Source organism: Lathyrus oleraceus, chromosome 5 (genome assembly GCF_024323335.1).
Source record: "Lathyrus oleraceus cultivar Zhongwan6 chromosome 5, CAAS_Psat_ZW6_1.0, whole genome shotgun sequence".
Lineage (NCBI taxonomy): Eukaryota > Viridiplantae > Streptophyta > Magnoliopsida > Fabales > Fabaceae > Lathyrus > Lathyrus oleraceus.
This window is the reverse complement of record NC_066583.1, coordinates 228,055,123-228,073,171: the sequence shown is the minus strand read 5'-3', so window position 1 is coordinate 228,073,171 and position 18,049 is coordinate 228,055,123. Positions and strand designations below refer to the sequence as shown.

The window sequence follows — 18,049 nt, the reverse complement described above, 5'->3', positions numbered from 1 at the left end:
TTTGCATCATATAGATGGAGAAAAGATAAAACAACATCAATAATCACAATCACAAAACCAAACAACCAAACAATTGTTATTACACCAAGTCATATTAGAGGCACATGCAACATAAATAAGTAGTAGAAACTCAACCTCACAGAAAAAACATAGAGAGAAATAAACTCTCACACTCCAAGCCTCCTTTAGAAACAAAATGTCAATATATTCTATCTGACATCACATCAAGCACACAACAACCTAAGCACAAACAAAATTCTATGAAACAAAATGTCAGGACATTTTGTATGACATCACAACAAGTACACAATAGCCTAAGCACAAATAGAATTCTCTAAAACAAAACGTCAAGACATTTTGTCTGACATCACAACAAGTACACAACAACCTAGGTATAAATAAATCAAACTCCCCCTGAATATCATGATCAACAACATATAAATAACTCCCCCTGTCACATAGGAAGCATACCCCCCCCTCAAAGAAAAAACCTTCACACAAAGCCTTCACAAAGAGATAAAAAATCAAGAGCACAACTATCACAACTCTACACTATCTACTCCCCTTTCTTAGCCAAAATATGACAAACCAATCAGAAATCATCAATGGCAACAAAATAATATAGAAAAGCAATAATATAACACGTGACTTAGAGGTACAGACCATGGCACACAGAGGTGCAATATTCAGGGAAAAGGCCCACAAAAAACATACAAAATCAAACAGAAAAACAAATAGCTCAGATGTCAGCAGAAGCATCTGATTCATTCCTTACTGGCTCAATGTTTGACTCAATGTCTTTCACATTTTCTAAAGCACCAGTCTTCTCAGATGATGTTCTAACATGTTCATTAACATCAACCCTTTTTATAATAATTGAATCATTAACTACAACATTAATGGATTCCATCACGCCCTTGGTTCTGGAGTTAAATACTTTTTAAGCTCTATTATTTGTAGAGTAACCAAAAGATATCCCTTTGAGATTGAGATGCCCAAGCTTCTGGTGCCACAACTTGACTTCATCTTCCTTGAACATTAGGCACGTGGAAGAACAAGTAGTTTCATGTGTAACAACCTTAGGTTTCCACTCCTTTCTAGTTTTAATCATTACATGATTAGCCCTGGGATGTGTTGGATGTTTTGGGTAGCCATGCATTCTATAGCAGAAAGGCTTTATATGTCTATATTTACCATAATAATGGCATTTCCAAGGTAAAAACTTGACTTTAATTTGAGTTTCCTGATGTCTGGTAGGATGTTATAACATTTGGTCCGACATCATGGGCTCATACTTCCTTTCTGGAAGAATAAATTTTGTCATATTGGTTTTTCCTTGTTTATTTTGATATTGGTAATTAAAACCTATACCCTTTAAGTTTCCAGCCTCTTTTTTAACTTGAAGAATTTCAACTAGCATATCAGACCCATTGTTTAATATTCTTATGGATTTGGTCATGTTTTCAAGTTTAGAAGACAATAGAGTTACCTCATTTTCAAGATTAGTGACAATAGATAAAAGTTTATCTTTTTCAGCCTGTAGTTGAGCTATGATTCTCTTATGCTCTTCTCCTGTGTTACACACCTCTTCACTTTTGACATAGAGCTCTTTGTAGGAAGAAACCAATTATTCATAAGGGACATCCTCATTATAAGAATCTTCAACAGATTCATATCTACTAGTGAAAGTTGTAACATGCTTAGCAATTTCATCATCAGTTTCACCTTCAGAATCATCAGACGAAGAAACAAACAAACCCTTCTTTTGTTTCTTGAGATATATGGGACATTCTGATCTAATGTGACCAAAACCATCACATTCATGACACTAAATACCTTTTCCTTGATTGGTCTTTTCTTCTATTCTTGTTTTTCTCTGAAAATCACTATTCTTGCTAATGTCAGATGAGATATTCTTGACATTTGGTCTTGACTTCCTGTTCATTCCATTCAACTCCTTGTTGAATATTCTCCTAAGCAGTACAATAGCATTAGACATTCCCTCATCAGTATCCAAGTCACATTGGTCCTCTTCATCTTCAGTGTTAGATACAAAAGCTATATTATTGTTCTTCTTTTTAGATCTATCACTAATACCCAACTCAAAAGTTGGAGTGACCCAACAAGTTCATCTACTCTCATGTTGCTGATGTCTTAGGCTTCTTCAATGGTTGTGACCCAACATGAGAATTTTTCTAACTAGCTTTTCTTATGACATCTTCTCTCCCACGACACTAAATGAATTTTCTATTTCATGAACATTCATGTGAAAATCATGAATACTTTCATCATCTTTCATCTTTAGATTCTTAAATCTGGTAGTGAGAAGTTTAAGTCTAGACATCTTCACTTTATAAGTGCCTTCATGGGTGTTTCTGAGAATTTCCCATGCATCTTTGGCCACAATACATGTGTTTATTAACCTAAATATGTTTTTGTCAACTCCACTGAATAGAGCATTCAAAGATTTGGAGTTTCCAAGATCCAATTCATCTTCTTCCTTAGACCAGTCCTCTTTAGGCTTCAAGTCAATAGTAGCCTTCCCATCTTTCTCCTTCACAATAGGATGTTCCCAACCCTTGATGACATCTTTCCAAGTCTTACTATCCATAAATTTTAGGAATTCTACCATATGTGCCTTTCAATAGTCATAGTTGGTACCATCTAAGATGGACAGTCTGTTAACAAATCCTCATTTCATGGTACCAGAAAGTATCTCCCTGGAGCTCACCTAAAATACAACAGGGTGCCTGCTATGATGCCAATTGAAATTCTGGTAGACAGATATCAAATGTCGTATGCGACGTCACGACACTAATATCAGGACTTCACACAACAATGATAGTAAGCAAATAATAGATGCCGTATACGATGTCATGATACCAGGATCAAGACATGTCACACCATAAACAATTATAATGTAAAAAGCATAAAATAAGTAACACAGATCAATTATTAACCCAGTTCGATGCAACTTCACATACATCTGGGGGCATCCAATCCAGAAAGGAAATTCACTATAATAGTATTAGTTTGAAGTTCTAAACAACATCTGGTTTTACAAGCTTCTCACCTAATCACTACCCTTGGAATTTCTATCTAAGACTCTCCTAGATATAAGACCCCTCTCACTTCCCTTCAATCACACAACAATGATAACAATTAAAACAATCAAAGAATAGAAGACACACTTCCAATGACACAAAATACACTATTGCTTAAAAGCTCATGAGTGATTCAAAATTACAACTCAATAAACCCAATCCAATTCAAGTATCAAAGAGATACTAGAATGGCTCACAAATAACAACGATAACTAAACCCTAACAATAACAATTTCCAGCGTCGTTTCCTCTTCTGCCAATTAGGTTTAGTAACATCCTCTTTAAATTTCCTTTGGTAAGCATGAGCTTTGGGCTAAAAAAGCAACAGATCAAACCAAACCAAACCAAATCAAATCAGGTGTCTCATTAAATGTTTTGACATATGTTTTGCATAATATTTGATCAAATCAAATTTGATGTCTCCTTAAATATTTTGACATCTGTTTTGCATAATATTTGATCAAATCAAATTTGATGTCTCCTTAAATGTTTTGACATCCATTCTGCAAAATCAAATTTGATGTCTCCTTAAATGTTTTGACATTCATTCTATAGAATCAAATATGATGTCTCCTTTAAATGTTTCGACATCAAGTCTGCAGAATCTTCTGCAGAATCAAATCAAATGTTTCTTTAAATGTTTCAAAATCCATTATGCACAATCTTCTGCAAAATCAAACCAAATGTTTCGACATCCAGTTTGCACAATCTTCTGCAGAATCAAATCAAATTTAATCTAATGTTTCCTTAAATGTATCAACATCCTTTTTTTATGAAACAAGTGCACAACTAGAAACGAAACAAGAGTTCCTAAAATAAACCTTCTTGGACAGTCAGATATGATAGTTGAATATTCAGAGAATCTTCAGTTATCTCATAATAAAATAAGTCTATGAAGAAGTAAAACAAAACCTGCAAAGATGTATGATCAACATGTCAGGACATCTTGCTGTGATACATGTTTTAACAAAATTTCTGCCAATCATAAAAGCACAGATCCAACAATATATGACTGGAAAACCAATGAAAATGCAATAAGAGTACAAATAGTAGTCATCTTGGTCGTTGGAGAAAAAGTTTCTTCATAATCCATGCCATATTGTTGAGAGAGTCCCTTAGAAATAAGACATGATTTATAGCACTCAAATGACCCATCAGACTTAGTTTTAATTTTGCATACCCAATGAGATCCTATAACATGTTTTCCAGGAGGAAGACTTACCAACTCCCAAGTATTTGTCTTGTGCATACCAGAGAGTTCTTCTGTCATAGTCTGCTGCCAAAGAGTGTAAAGTGTGGTCTCTTTATAGAAATATGGCTTAGACAAACTGTGAATAGAGGTTAGAAAAGAAGAAAAAGAAGCAGATTAAGTGTAATAGACAAAGTTAGGCAACTGAGTAGACTTACGATTATGAGACAGAAAACAAGGAGGAGGACAAAGAGGATTAACAATCATTGGAGGTTGTTGGATAAATGTGGGTACAAGATGGATGTTAATATCATGATTATCAATAGTATCTGACCTGCAATTTTCAAAATTATAATCACTAGATATATTATCATTAAGACCAAAAGGATCAATATGAGTGAGTTCTGAACTACTGGGAATATGAGAATAAAAAGAAAGAGAAACAAAAGGAATGTGTTTAAGAAATACAACATGACGAGAAACATAAATTTTTCTTGATTGAGGATCATAACAATGATATCCCTTTTGACCATCCTCATAACCAAGAAAAACATATATGGTAGAATAAAAATATAACCTATTACGTTCTACTTGTGGACGAAGAACAAATTAAATAGAGTCGAAGACTTTCAAACAAAAATAATCAAGGATATAATCATATAATTTTTCGAAAGGATACAAATCTGATGTGATAGACAATGAGATTATATTAATAACATGAATAACAGTAAGAACTGTTTCACCCTAAAACTAACTAGGAACTGAAGTTGACAACAAAAGGGAACGAACAATCTCAACAATGTGACAACATTTTCTTTCAGGAACTCCATTCTGTTGTGGAGTATCAGTACAAGATGTCAGATGAATAGTACCATCATATGCAAGTAATTTAGAGAATTTACTAGAGGTATATTCACCACCAAAATCAAAACTAAATAAATTTATAACAACATTATTTTGTGTTGTTTCCATTGCATGAAACATATGATAAATATAAAAAATCATAACAATTTTTCATAAGGTAAACTCAACAGTAACGAGTATAGTCATCAATAAATGTATCATACTATATAGACCCACCTTAGATAATATAATTGAATATGGATCATGCGTATAATAAAAAGTGGAAGAAAATGTAATTGAATAACCAAAATCATAAAATTTACTAACAGAAGCAAGACTAAATGTAAGACTAGGAATATAATAAACATTATAAAGTGACATATTATTTGTAGAGACAAAACCAATGTCAGCTAATGGCATAGGTGTACCATCAACAATTATAACTAACATAGATGAAGATGGATTTAAAGACACAAATGGTTTATCGTCACATGACATATGATGTGATACTCTAGAATCAAGGATCCATATGGAGGGAGACATACATGATATACTAGAACAATTCAAACCTTTAATAGAGGAGGCAGATGTATGAGTGGAAATAATATTTTGAATTTTCTATGCAATGTCAGATATTTAAGAAGTGGTCTCAAATGGACATACATAATTAGAACCAAAACCAAGTATGAGAAACAACAACAACATTGTATGATGGACTTTAAAAATTCTTCTTATTTGCTCTAAACAATCCGGGACACTAAGATTTCCAATAATCTTTCTTCTTACAAAAAGCACATCCATCAATACCAAGTCCAATTCTACCTTGATATTTTCCTTTGTGAATAGGAGTAACAAAAATATATGGAGGAGTGTAGAGAATTCCTTTATTTGGAATCATCTTAAGTCTAATTTCTTCTGCTAATAACTTATTTACAACTGAATCAATATTGAGAAGAGTATTACGATGTATAATGCTTCCACAAAGACTCTCAAAATCATCACAAAGGGCCATCATAAATTGAACAAGATGTCGCTTTAATCTTTGCTCAATGTTGTTACCTTAGATTTTCGACATAAATATTAATGGTAAGTAAGACACAAGGGCATACCATGGTGAGTTGTGAAGTCGAATATGGTCAATCAAGACCATAGGTTGATTTTATGACTTTAACCTGTCAAAATATGATTAGGCAAATTCCAGTCGAATCCTGTAGTAAAAGATCAAGGAGTATTTATGGGGTTTGGACTTAGTGAAATTTCCAATATTTAGGTTGGTTATTTTGATTTGTCGAATGAGTTAGAGTTAGATAGGATCAGGTGGTTATTCAGAGACACATGGAAGTATGTCAGAGACAATGGTTGCATGGAAGCAAAAATGTGGTGTGATGTGTTTAGTTGATCGTTGTAGGCAATTATTTTAGAGTAGTATATAAGTAGGCGTTTTCTTATGTTCTAAGAGTCCGCAATTATACTCAAATTTCTACAAACTCAAATTATATGTGATTGATAAATGAGTGAAGAAATGTACATATGGGTTCCACATTTATAAATTTCAAGTATTTTACATTAAAGTCATTCCTACATTTAAGTTAATTTCAGTAATTTTACTTTCGAAGTCTTTACATTTCGATTTCAGTCATTTACTCTCAAAGTCTTTTACATTTCGATTTTAGTCTTCAAATTATTATCCTTCAAACATCGCATTTCAATTTTGATAGCAATATGTTGTACAAAGGTCATGATTCACACAAGTATGTTCCGAGATATTTTTGAGTTTGATCCGTTAAGTAATAATAGAAACTTGTTTTGTTTACCAAATTTCTCAATAAACAGATGTATGCTTTGACAATTTTTTATTCTACTGATTCCAATAGAGCCAATTGATCCCATAAATGAGTCATGGTTGAATAAAGTTCATGAATGGTCATATTTTTTTATTTAAGAGCCCTAATGTCACTCTCTAACTAGTACCATTTTGCAAAATTAGAGAGATTATACATATGTTTCAAATGATCCTAATCCTCCTTAGCAGTACCATATTTTGCTAGTTGTACACCTACTGACCGAGAAACATAATTATCATTACAAATGAGGATCTTTGAATTACTAATATACCATATTTCAAACTTTTTCTTTGCATATGTTGCTTCATCTTTTTTATCTGTGAGCATAACAAAAGTTTCACAAACATAACTCCACGTCCTTTTTATTTTTAATTTTATTTTTCATTACATAACTCCAATAATCATTATTTATTTTCCCACTGAGTTAAACACCAATAGATTGAAGATAATCATCTTTTCACTGACCATTACTACTTTTCTAAGAATTTAAAATTCAATCAAATTCAAATGTAAAACCCAAAAGAACTTCTATCAATTTTTGTGTGTATATGGAGAGAAACAAAATCATAAACACAAAATTGACGAGACTAATCAATTGAATGCGTAATGAAATAAATCATAACAACAATGTTAAAGGAGAATTTTTATTGTTGCATTCCCATTGAATCAACCAAGTTCTTTGATACCATGTTAACAAAAGAGAAGAGACACTAAGGTTTCTATTAGAATAACAAAAGTATGTAGAATACCAATTACAATAAAGTATAAATACTAGATAATAGAAAAGACTAAATTATTCTTACTAATATATAATACTCCCTCCGATCTCAAATATAAGTTACAAAATAAAAATTTAGGTAGTCTTAAATATAAGTAAAAGTCATCTATAATTATTACATTCAATGTCATTATTCCAAGTATACCCCTATTTATTTCAGATTTATATGTTTTTAACAATTTTCAAAAACAAAAAATAGAGGTAAAATTAGAAAGAGTGTAAGATTTAATTGTATTTAGACTTTTTTCTTAAAGGATGAACTTTTTTATAAAGTGCTTATATATGAGACCGCCAGAGTATTACATAATAATATAATAATAGTATTATCTAATAATTCAATTCGCCGGAGTTAGGGTCTAGTGTTCTTGATTCACATGCATTTGTCTTTGTTGTTGAGGATTTTTTTAAGACACCTCATAAGTTTCTTAGCCACCACACGAAAATACATAAATGTCCTCAGATTCCGGAGATGCATCTCCAGACGCACCAAAAATTCAGTTAATGGTAAAATATTTCGGAGATGCATCTCCGAAATATTTTGGAGGTTCAATTGCGACATACCCTTCTCCTTTCACATTTTTCGTTTTACTCAAACTCAACTTCAAACTCTTTCAACTTTTTTGTCTACACAGTAGTATATTAGTATACAACAACAGTACTATGAAATGTATTTTATTTTTACATCATGCTACTTTATTGATCTCGGTGTGTGTGTGTGTGTATATATATATATATATATATATATATATATATATATATATATATATATATATATATATATATATATATATATATATATATATATACCATATGGATTTATGTATGTCTATTTTTGATTTTCGATTGTATGATATAATTTAAATCTGCATTTAAATACAAGTAAACATAACATAACATGAAAAGTTCTGTTCTGATACGTTACAAAGATATATCTCCGAAATATTCATGGAGATGCATCTCCAGTCCAATTCATGTGTATAATGAGGATTAAGAAACACTTCTAAATATATTGGGCTTGTGTGATTCATATATAGAGAGTTGAAGAGATTCAGAAACAATCGGTGAAAAATAGTCTCTTGATCAAATATCTATTATGTGAGTTGTCTGTATCATTTCCTTTAATATCATTCCCTTATGGTTCGTCTTGTATATAAGTAAAGTTGATTAAATTGACACAAAATTAAGGAAAAGATATATCTCCGAAATATTCATGGAGATGCATCTCTAGTCCAATTCATGTGTATCATATCTCAAGCCATAGTGCTCTCAACCGAACATAATAAACTTGCAAATTAATTTTGTGTCAATTTAATCAACTTTACTTATAAGTTGCCTATGTAACCATACTCAATAGAACGAATTATCATTCGAGTCCAGTTCTATTAAGTCTGGACTATAACTCGACCTACTCTTATTGACCCAACTCTAGAAAAAGGACACATATAAGAGTAATAATAAAGTTAATAATTTTCTTATTTGATTCCTGACAATAACATTATACACTATTTTTTAATGGAAAAATACTAACATTTTTCTCATTAAAAACACAGTAATATTATTACATAAAAAATTCCATCTAGGACCTCCTTTATTATTTACAAAATAATAACTGTTATTTTCATAAATTCTAATTAAATTTTTTATTTAATGTACACATATGACTCTAATCTCCTTGGGGAGTACAAATTTGACTAGGGTTGCTCACAATATTCCAACATCTATTTTAAATATTACTTTCATTTCTTTTTCTCTCATATTAAATACCGAAGATATTTTCATATCGATCATTCTTGATTTCTTTTATGTTTTACGGATAAAAAAAGAAAATTCTATTTAAATAATTATGTGGTATACACAAACGCTAATTGAATTGATGTCTCTTTAATTTTAAGATTTTTTATTTATTTGAAAGTGAATTAGTTTGGAAAATAGGGAAAAAAGTGAGTTGTTTTGGATATTTATTTGAAAAAATAAATTATTTAAATTAAATTTTCCAGCAAAACAGTTTGCACAAAAATGCGTTACTACAGTGCACAAGACTTATATACTTTAATAAAAGTGTTTTTTTTTTGGACAAAAGAAAAGAGGGTAGGTAAGGTAAGTGTGTTATTGGTGTGTGAGAAAGTTCGTAGCTTACGTCTTTTATTTGATGTTGAAGTAAAGGACGTAAACTCCACAAAGTAAAATTTCATTACTATTATTTTAACGACATATTAAAAAGTAAATTAAAAGGTTGATATCAGTTGAGATCAGTAAAATTCGGATTAAGTTAAAAAATGTTTTTTTAGGTTAAAAAACATAAAATATTTTAGAAAAATTTATAAAATTTATAAGATGGAAGGAGTAAAAAATTAGAAATTGACGGAGTCATCACAATTGTTAGATTATTACATCGATTAAAATTAGAGTTAGTTAAGAGAAGAAGTAGATTAATCTCAACCATAACACGAGAGAAAATAAGCTTCGTTCATTTGAGTCATTCAAACCTATTTATACTCAAACCTCCCCCACTCTCAAACACACACTCTCATTCTCTTCTCTTCTATTCCTTACCATAATCTCTCTTTCTCTCCCCACATTTCTTCCAAAATGGCGTTGCTGGTTGAAACCACCACAAGCGGCCGTGAATACAAAGTGAAAGACATGTCTCAGGCCGATTTCGGCCGTCTCGAAATCGAGCTGGCCGAAGTCGAAATGCCTGGTCTCATGTCATCCCGTGTTGAATTCGGACCCTCCCAGCCCTTCAAAGGCGCCAAAATCACCGGTTCCCTCCACATGACGATCCAAACCGCCGTCCTCATCGAAACCCTAACCGCTCTCGGCGCCGAAGTCCGCTGGTGTTCCTGCAACATTTTCTCCACACAAGATCACGCCGCTGCCGCCATCGCCCGCGACAGTGCCGCGGTCTTCGCGTGGAAAGGTGAAACTCTCCAGGAGTATTGGTGGTGCTCTGAACGCGCTCTTGATTGGGGTCCTTCCGGTGGACCAGATCTCATTGTTGACGATGGTGGTGATGTCACTCTTTTGATCCATGAAGGTCTTAAAGCTGAACAGCTTTTCGAGAAGAATGGTACGTTGCCTGATCCTTCTTCCACTGATAATGCTGAAATGCAGATCGTTTATACCATTATCAGAGATGGATTGAAAACCGATCCAAAGCGTTACCACAAGATGAAGGATAGAATTGTTGGTGTCTCTGAAGAAACTACCACTGGTGTTAAGAGGCTTTATCAGATGCAGGCTAATGGTTCCCTTTTGTTCCCTGCTATCAATGTCAATGACTCTGTTACCAAGAGCAAGGTTTTTTTTTCTCTTCAGAATTTCTATTTTTGGTTTTGTAAATTGTTGATATCTTTGATTTGTTCAGATCTGTTAATTTGAGTTTCAATTCTGTTTTATTTTTATGAGATGTAACATTCTAATTCTAACCTAACATTGTTATTTTGTGATTATAACAGTTTGACAACTTGTATGGTTGCCGTCACTCACTTCCCGATGGACTCATGAGAGCTACTGATGTGATGATTGCCGGAAAGATTGCTGTTGTATGTGGTTACGGAGATGTTGGCAAGGGTTGTGCTGCCGCCTTGAAACAGGGTGGTGCTCGTGTGGTCGTGACTGAGATCGATCCAATCTGTGCACTTCAAGCACTCATGGAAGGTCTACAAGTTCTCACTCTTGAGGATGTTGTCTCTGAGGCTGATATTTTCGTTACCACCACTGGTAACAAAGACATTATCATGGTCAGTGACATGAAGAAAATGAAGAACAATGCTATCGTCTGCAACATTGGTCACTTCGACAATGAAATCGATATGCATGGTCTCGAGACATACCCTGGCGTGAAGCGCATTACAATTAAGCCACAGACTGACAGATGGGTTTTCCCTGAAAACAACTCTGGTATCATTGTTTTGGCTGAAGGTCGTTTGATGAACTTGGGATGTGCTACCGGTCACCCAAGTTTCGTCATGTCGTGCTCCTTCACTAACCAAGTGATTGCTCAGATTGAGTTGTGGAAAGAAAAGACTTCTGGGAAGTATGAAAAGAAGGTGTATGTTTTGCCTAAGCATCTTGATGAGAAGGTAGCTTCTCTTCATCTTAACCAGCTTGGAGCTAAGCTTACCAAGCTTTCCAAAGATCAGGCAGATTACATCAGTGTGCCGGTTGAGGGTCCATACAAGCCTGCTCACTACAGGTACTGAGATGATCAAGGGATTGTTGAAGAAGGAAAGAATAAAGATGATTCTATCCGTATTGTTTTTAATTCAGTTTTGAAATATTTTTGTTTTCTCATTACAATTTTTAGATTTGTGGTAAGATTGAGAATTGTTTTGGATTATTATCCTAGAATCTCAATTCCACATTGGGTTGATGGGTAAGAGAAAGAACACGTATTGGTTTCTGTTAAATGAGACCAATTGGGTATGAATAAAGCTTTGGTTGCGGCTGTGTGGGTTATGATTGATTATTAGAAAAACATATACTTACTGTATGACGTTCGTTCTGTTATCAATTTTTTTATATTTGCTATTTTTTTTCACTTTATGAAAAGCACTTGGTGAAACGGCATAATTTACTACCTCCTACAAAAACAGAGCTAAAAGGCCAAAAAAACAACAACAACATAAGATAGCTGTTTTTTTCCACAGAATTTACCTCAAGAAAAGTAAAGATTTTGACAAATAACGTTGGATGCAAGAATCCAGAATGATCGCTTTCAAAATAAAGTAATCCCGAATATGATATGTGTCTGTCTCTACTTATTGTTCAAATAAAGCAATGCAATATTCTTATAACAAGGCAAAAGAGGGAAAGTGACCGGAATATTTGACCAAAAAATGGTGATTTTAACTTTAGGTTTATGAATTTTATACAAGTCCAATTTTTTTTTATTCCTATGTATAATTATGTAATTAAAACTTATTTCAAAGTGAAATACTTTCAACAGAAAATGGATTCAACATGTGTTTCGGTAGGAAGAGACATTCTCATGTGGCTATGTACGTCATTGTGATTTTAACAGACAAAGATCATAATGGAAAATGAACACATGCTAAGGTTTTTCACAAGTCATCAATATCAACTACTCCATTGTCTATTGTCTAGTTTCTCACCAAACATTGCCCAATCACAACCACTTGTTGAACTTGGAAGTGTGTCGGTGATGACTGGTGAGGCTGGCTTCACTTGGAAACAAAGAAATACTTTTGGACAGCTATCTTAACTAAAAAGGCATGGAAACAGCAAGATTTTCTTTTGACAAGAGAGAATCCTAGTAATACTTTAAGAATATATATAAATGATTTATTTATGAATTGTTACGTTGAGCGTGTAAAAACTTTAATTTGGTTAATTTAAGTAAGGTGAATCTTAAGCTTAGGTTTGGTTTATTTAACTAAATAAACAAGTTCGATAGAATAGTTGATGGTAATTAGAAACAAAAATATAATTCTTATTAATATTATGGTTAGTTCAGATTGTTTTAAGAATATATTTGGGAGTATTTCATATATTTTGGCGGATATATAAGTTTTAGGTATATAATACTGTTTTTAGACAATTTATTTTAAATTTGATTTGGATGATTAGTGTGTCTATAAATACCACCCCTCGTTGTAATTGAAATACACAACAATCAATAAACTCTTTTCTCTTAATCACTCTCTAATTTTCTCTAATTTATCATCATTTCACAAGTAACTTGTGATACAAGTTACCCAACAAATTGGTATCAGGAGCACCAATTCGGTCTTCAATCTTTAGTCATGGCGAATGGAAACACTACCTCCAACCAATTCCCAGCCAATTTACCAGATTTCAAGGGAGAAAACTATGATAGATGGTGTGCACATATGAAAGTCATATTCAAATTTCGAGATGTGCTTGAAATCGTGAATGATGGTTTATCAACATTAGAGGCAAATGCTACTGAGGCACAAAGGGATGCTCATCGTGAAATGAACAAGAAAGATGGAAAATGCTTAGTCTTGATCCATCAGTGTGTGGATTTAAATATCTTTGAGAAGATTATCGGGCAAGAAACAATCAAGAGGGCTTGAGATACTCTCAAGAAGCTATATGGTGGAAACGAAAAGTTAAAGAAAGTGAAGCTGTAATCTTTTTAGGAAATAATATGAGAACTTGCAGATGAAGGATGGTGAAACTAATGTCGAGTTCTTCTCAAAGATGGTTGCTTTAACAAATCAGATGAAATCATATGGAGAAAAGACCTTTGAATTGCAGAAGGTGGAAAAGGTGTTAAGGGCTATTCCAGTCAAGTTTAATTATATTGTGGTGGAAATTGAAGTATTTAAAGACTTGTTATAGATGAAGCTTGAAGAATTACAAGCATCTCTTGAGGAACATGAGATGAGACTGAAGCAAAGAGATTTGGAAAAGGTATATGAACATGCATTATAAGCAAAGTTCTTCAAGAAGATGAAAGAAATCTCCTAAAACAACAACAAAGTGAAAGCAAAATGGAAGAAGAATTTGAACGACGAAGTTGATGCAGGTAAGGGTTCAAGAAGTCTGAGGGAAACTAGCAAGAATGGTGCAAATCAAAATCAGAAAGTCAAGAAGAAGGTTGACATGATGAAGGTTCAATGCTATTGATTTTAGAAGCTTTGTCACTATGCTAGAGACTACTACTACAACAAGAACAACGATGAAGGCAAAATATGGCTCAATTTTCTCATGATGGTAGAAGGGAATCTAAAGATGTTATCTTTATGGCTGCAACATATTTGGCCTTAGAGAAAGCCAATGTGTGGCACCTTGATACATGTTACAACAATCATATGACAGGCAACGAGATCTAGTTTGTCAAGTTGGATGAATCAGTTAGAAGATCAATTCATTTTGCAGAGAATAATATTGTGACATCAGAAAGAATGGGCAACATCAGGGTGAAAATGAAGGATGGACATGAAGCTATCATCAGTGATGTCTTGTATGTTCCTTCAATGGTAAGTAACTTGACCAATTTGGGTCAATCACTTGACAAGAGTTACACAAGGAAGCTTTAAGGAAGGGAACTCAGGGTGTTTGATGAAATGTCTAGGATAATTCTTAAGGCATATTTGTCAACCAACAGAACATTCAAGGTCCTGATCAATATGCTTGATCATTAATTTCTTACGTCAACCATAAATGAATATCAAAATTGGGTTTGACATCACAGACTTGGCCATCTCAATTTCAGGAGTCTTAGCTTGATGCACATGAAGAAGATGGTGTATGGACTTCCAAGGATTGAAGTGTCAAAACAACTGTGTGAAGAATATTACATAGCCAAGCAGAGCAAGAAGTCATTCAAACATGACTTGCTAATGAAGTCACAATAGAAGCTTATTATTGTGAACTCATATGTGTGTGATCCATTTGAAGTAAAATCACTAGAAGGTCATTTGTATTTCCCGACCTTGATATATTAATTCACTAAAAATTTATGGACTTACTTGTTGGAAAAGAAAAGTGAAGTTTTCAACAAATTTAAGAAAATTAAATTGATTGTTGAAAAGCAAGCTGGAAACACCATAAAGAGGTTGAGAACTGATAGTGGTGATGAGTATACCTCACATGAGTTTGCTCAATTTTATGCGAATGAAGGGATTGAGCATGGATTGATAGCACCATACACACCTTAGCATAATGACATTGCTTAAAGGAAGAATATAAGCCTCTTGAATATGGCTAGAAGCATGCTCAAAGTAAAGTAAATGCCTAAGAACTTATGGGGTGAAGCCACTTCAACTATAGTGTACATACTCAATAGATGTCCAACAAATAAGTTGAACAACAAAACACCTCATGAAGCTCGGTCAGGGTTGAAGCCAAGTGTTGTTCATCTCAAGACCTTTGGTTCACTATGCTTTGAACATCTTCTTGAAAATCTTAGAAGAAAGATGGAAGATAGAATCCAAACTACATCCTGGTAATTAACTCAATGTGAAATGGTGAAGATGAGACTTACCTAGTCGGAGAGGACGACAGTGCCGGTGAAGTTTCCAGGTAAAGGTTCTATACTCTGAGTCTCTTATGAATTCGCTTGATTCTTCTTCTAAATCTTGAGAGATCGTGAGCTTTGAGAATTCGAGAGGGAGAGTGATGGATCAGAGGTTTGAATGTAGATAGTGAGTTATTGTAAATTTGAGTTGATAATGAATGAATGAATGAAGATTGAACTGAAGAATGGGAAGGTGAATCTTTGAGTCTAAGTTGATGATTGAATTTAGGTGAAGGTGATGTGAATTTATAGGGATGAGTTAACAGAAGGTTAACCCTGTTAGTTTGATTCAATTCAAAGTCAGTTGGAAGTTATGTAACTATGTGATATTCAGTTAGTTAGTTAGGAAATCAAGTTCAGTTAGAAGTAAAATGAAATTTGTTTTTTCTTTTAGATGGTGAAATTCGATTCAGTTAGAGTTGCAATGATTCAGTTAAATGTTATTATTGTTGTTAGTTGAAACTGTTAAACTGAAATTTTAATCTTTTGTTAAATTTCTATGGTTATGTTAAGTTGATGCTTGATTTTGGACTGGTTGCAGGATGCTTATTGCTCAAGTTGTTATATTGTTGCCCTGCCTTGCTGATGTGAATTTGTTGCAGGCTCGATGGTTTGATTGATATTACTGCAAAGTTTGTGTGTATGTTATAGGATAAATGTTTGGCTCATGGGGGTTTGGATGGTTGGGTTGCATGACTGTAGCGGTAAATTCTTGACCATTAAGCTATGGGTAAACTTAATGTCAATAAAACTAGAGTTGCCACCGTGCTTTTATTGTTTCCAAAGGAAAAGGGAAAAGTACAAACAAAACCCAAAGATAAGAAGTTTTCAAATTAAAACTAATAAAATGCCAGAGGTTACAGGTAAGGGGGTTAGTTATACAGAGGGAAGGTGTTAGCACCCAAAGTGTCCTAGGTACTCCCAGGGAGCCATTTTTTATGTGTGTATGTGTTTTGGTATAAAAGATGTTTGCAATAAATAGAGTGTGGGGATGAGAAAAGAATTCATTAATTATATTTTTGTGTTTGACAAGACCTTCAGACTTGTGCCTACGTACCAACATAAAATGAGGTATCAAAACCTCGTAGTTCGTAGTATCAACTTCAAAGTGAGTGAATTGATTTTAACAAAAAGTTAAGTGAAAAGAGGCACAAAGGGCCCAAAAGTTTGAATGGGTGTTAGTTTTTTTTGTCTTTTGAAATTTTAAGTCAATATGGTTAAGTTCATTTACAGGTTTGATTAAGAAAAGAGTGCAAAATGCAATGGCATAAGGCCAAAGTTTATAATTTGCAATAAAGTCTAAGTTTGAAATTACAAGCAAAGAAGGTTTTTGAAAAGGGGGAGAGATTTCAAATTTAAGAAGTGGAAGGAGATGAAGAGACTAATCCTAAGCAAAAATTTAAAATTTAAGAGTTGAAAAGATCTGACCAATGGGATGCAATCCAATAGACAAGAATGTCATATAGAAACCCACTTTTCCTTTGGACTTTAAATCAAGCAATATCAATAAGCAAGTAGCACAATGAAGAGCAAGGCATCAAATAAAGATAGCCACATCCAAGCTAGCAACTTCATAGTCTTCTTCATAATCTTCCCCATGTATCATATGACATACTCCTCGAATGGCTCAGAATAAGGCATTAGACACAGGTTCAAAGTAACATTTGCATCAAGACTATGTAGCAGATGAACTGAAATGAATCCCAATACTTGCATCAGATGAAAGTTCAATTCACAATGACTTGGTTTCAGAAATGTTGGTATTGGCCAAGTCCTTTTGCATAGGGAATGTTGCCTAATTCAAAGTCCAATGCTCAGATCAAATCCAACAGTTCTCACAAACATTTTTTAAGAGTTTTTGTTGTTTATTAAGTATTTTAAGGTCCTAAGACCATAAACACAAACAAGGTACACAAACAAATATATACAATCACAATATAGGACTCAAGTGAGCAAAGTGAAAATGACATTAAAATAAACAAGTTAAATGATATGTCTAATGACAAATGATAAATGGCTTGAATTTAAAGTGCATAAAGGTAAATGACTTTGAAATTAAAAGTTAGTCAAATGTTAGTTGATTAGAAGTTAGTGGAGTTTTGCTTTTTAATTATTTAAGTCATTCTTTGGAGAACACTCAACCCTCTATTCACAAGCATGGATCCTTGAACCGAGCCATCTTCCAAAGGAAGGAAAAAAGGCCAAGTTTCCACACAATACTATGAAAGGGGGGAGACTTACAATCTCACTTACTAGAATGCTATGCTTTTGGGTCAAAAT

The 18,049-nt window shown here is 33.4% G+C and overlaps 1 protein-coding gene across 1 annotated transcript; it reads left to right on the top strand.

Moving 5' to 3' along the window:
- Positions 1 to 10,181: 10,181 nt before the first annotated feature.
- LOC127083178 (adenosylhomocysteinase) lies at positions 10,182 to 12,253 on the top strand. Its single transcript, XM_051023425.1, has 2 exons — positions 10,182 to 11,058; positions 11,217 to 12,253. The coding sequence occupies exons 1-2, from the start codon at positions 10,348 to 10,350 to the stop codon at positions 11,961 to 11,963; spliced, it is 1,458 nt and encodes a 485-aa protein (XP_050879382.1). The 5' UTR covers positions 10,182 to 10,347; the 3' UTR covers positions 11,964 to 12,253.
- Positions 12,254 to 18,049: the final 5,796 nt, after the last annotated feature.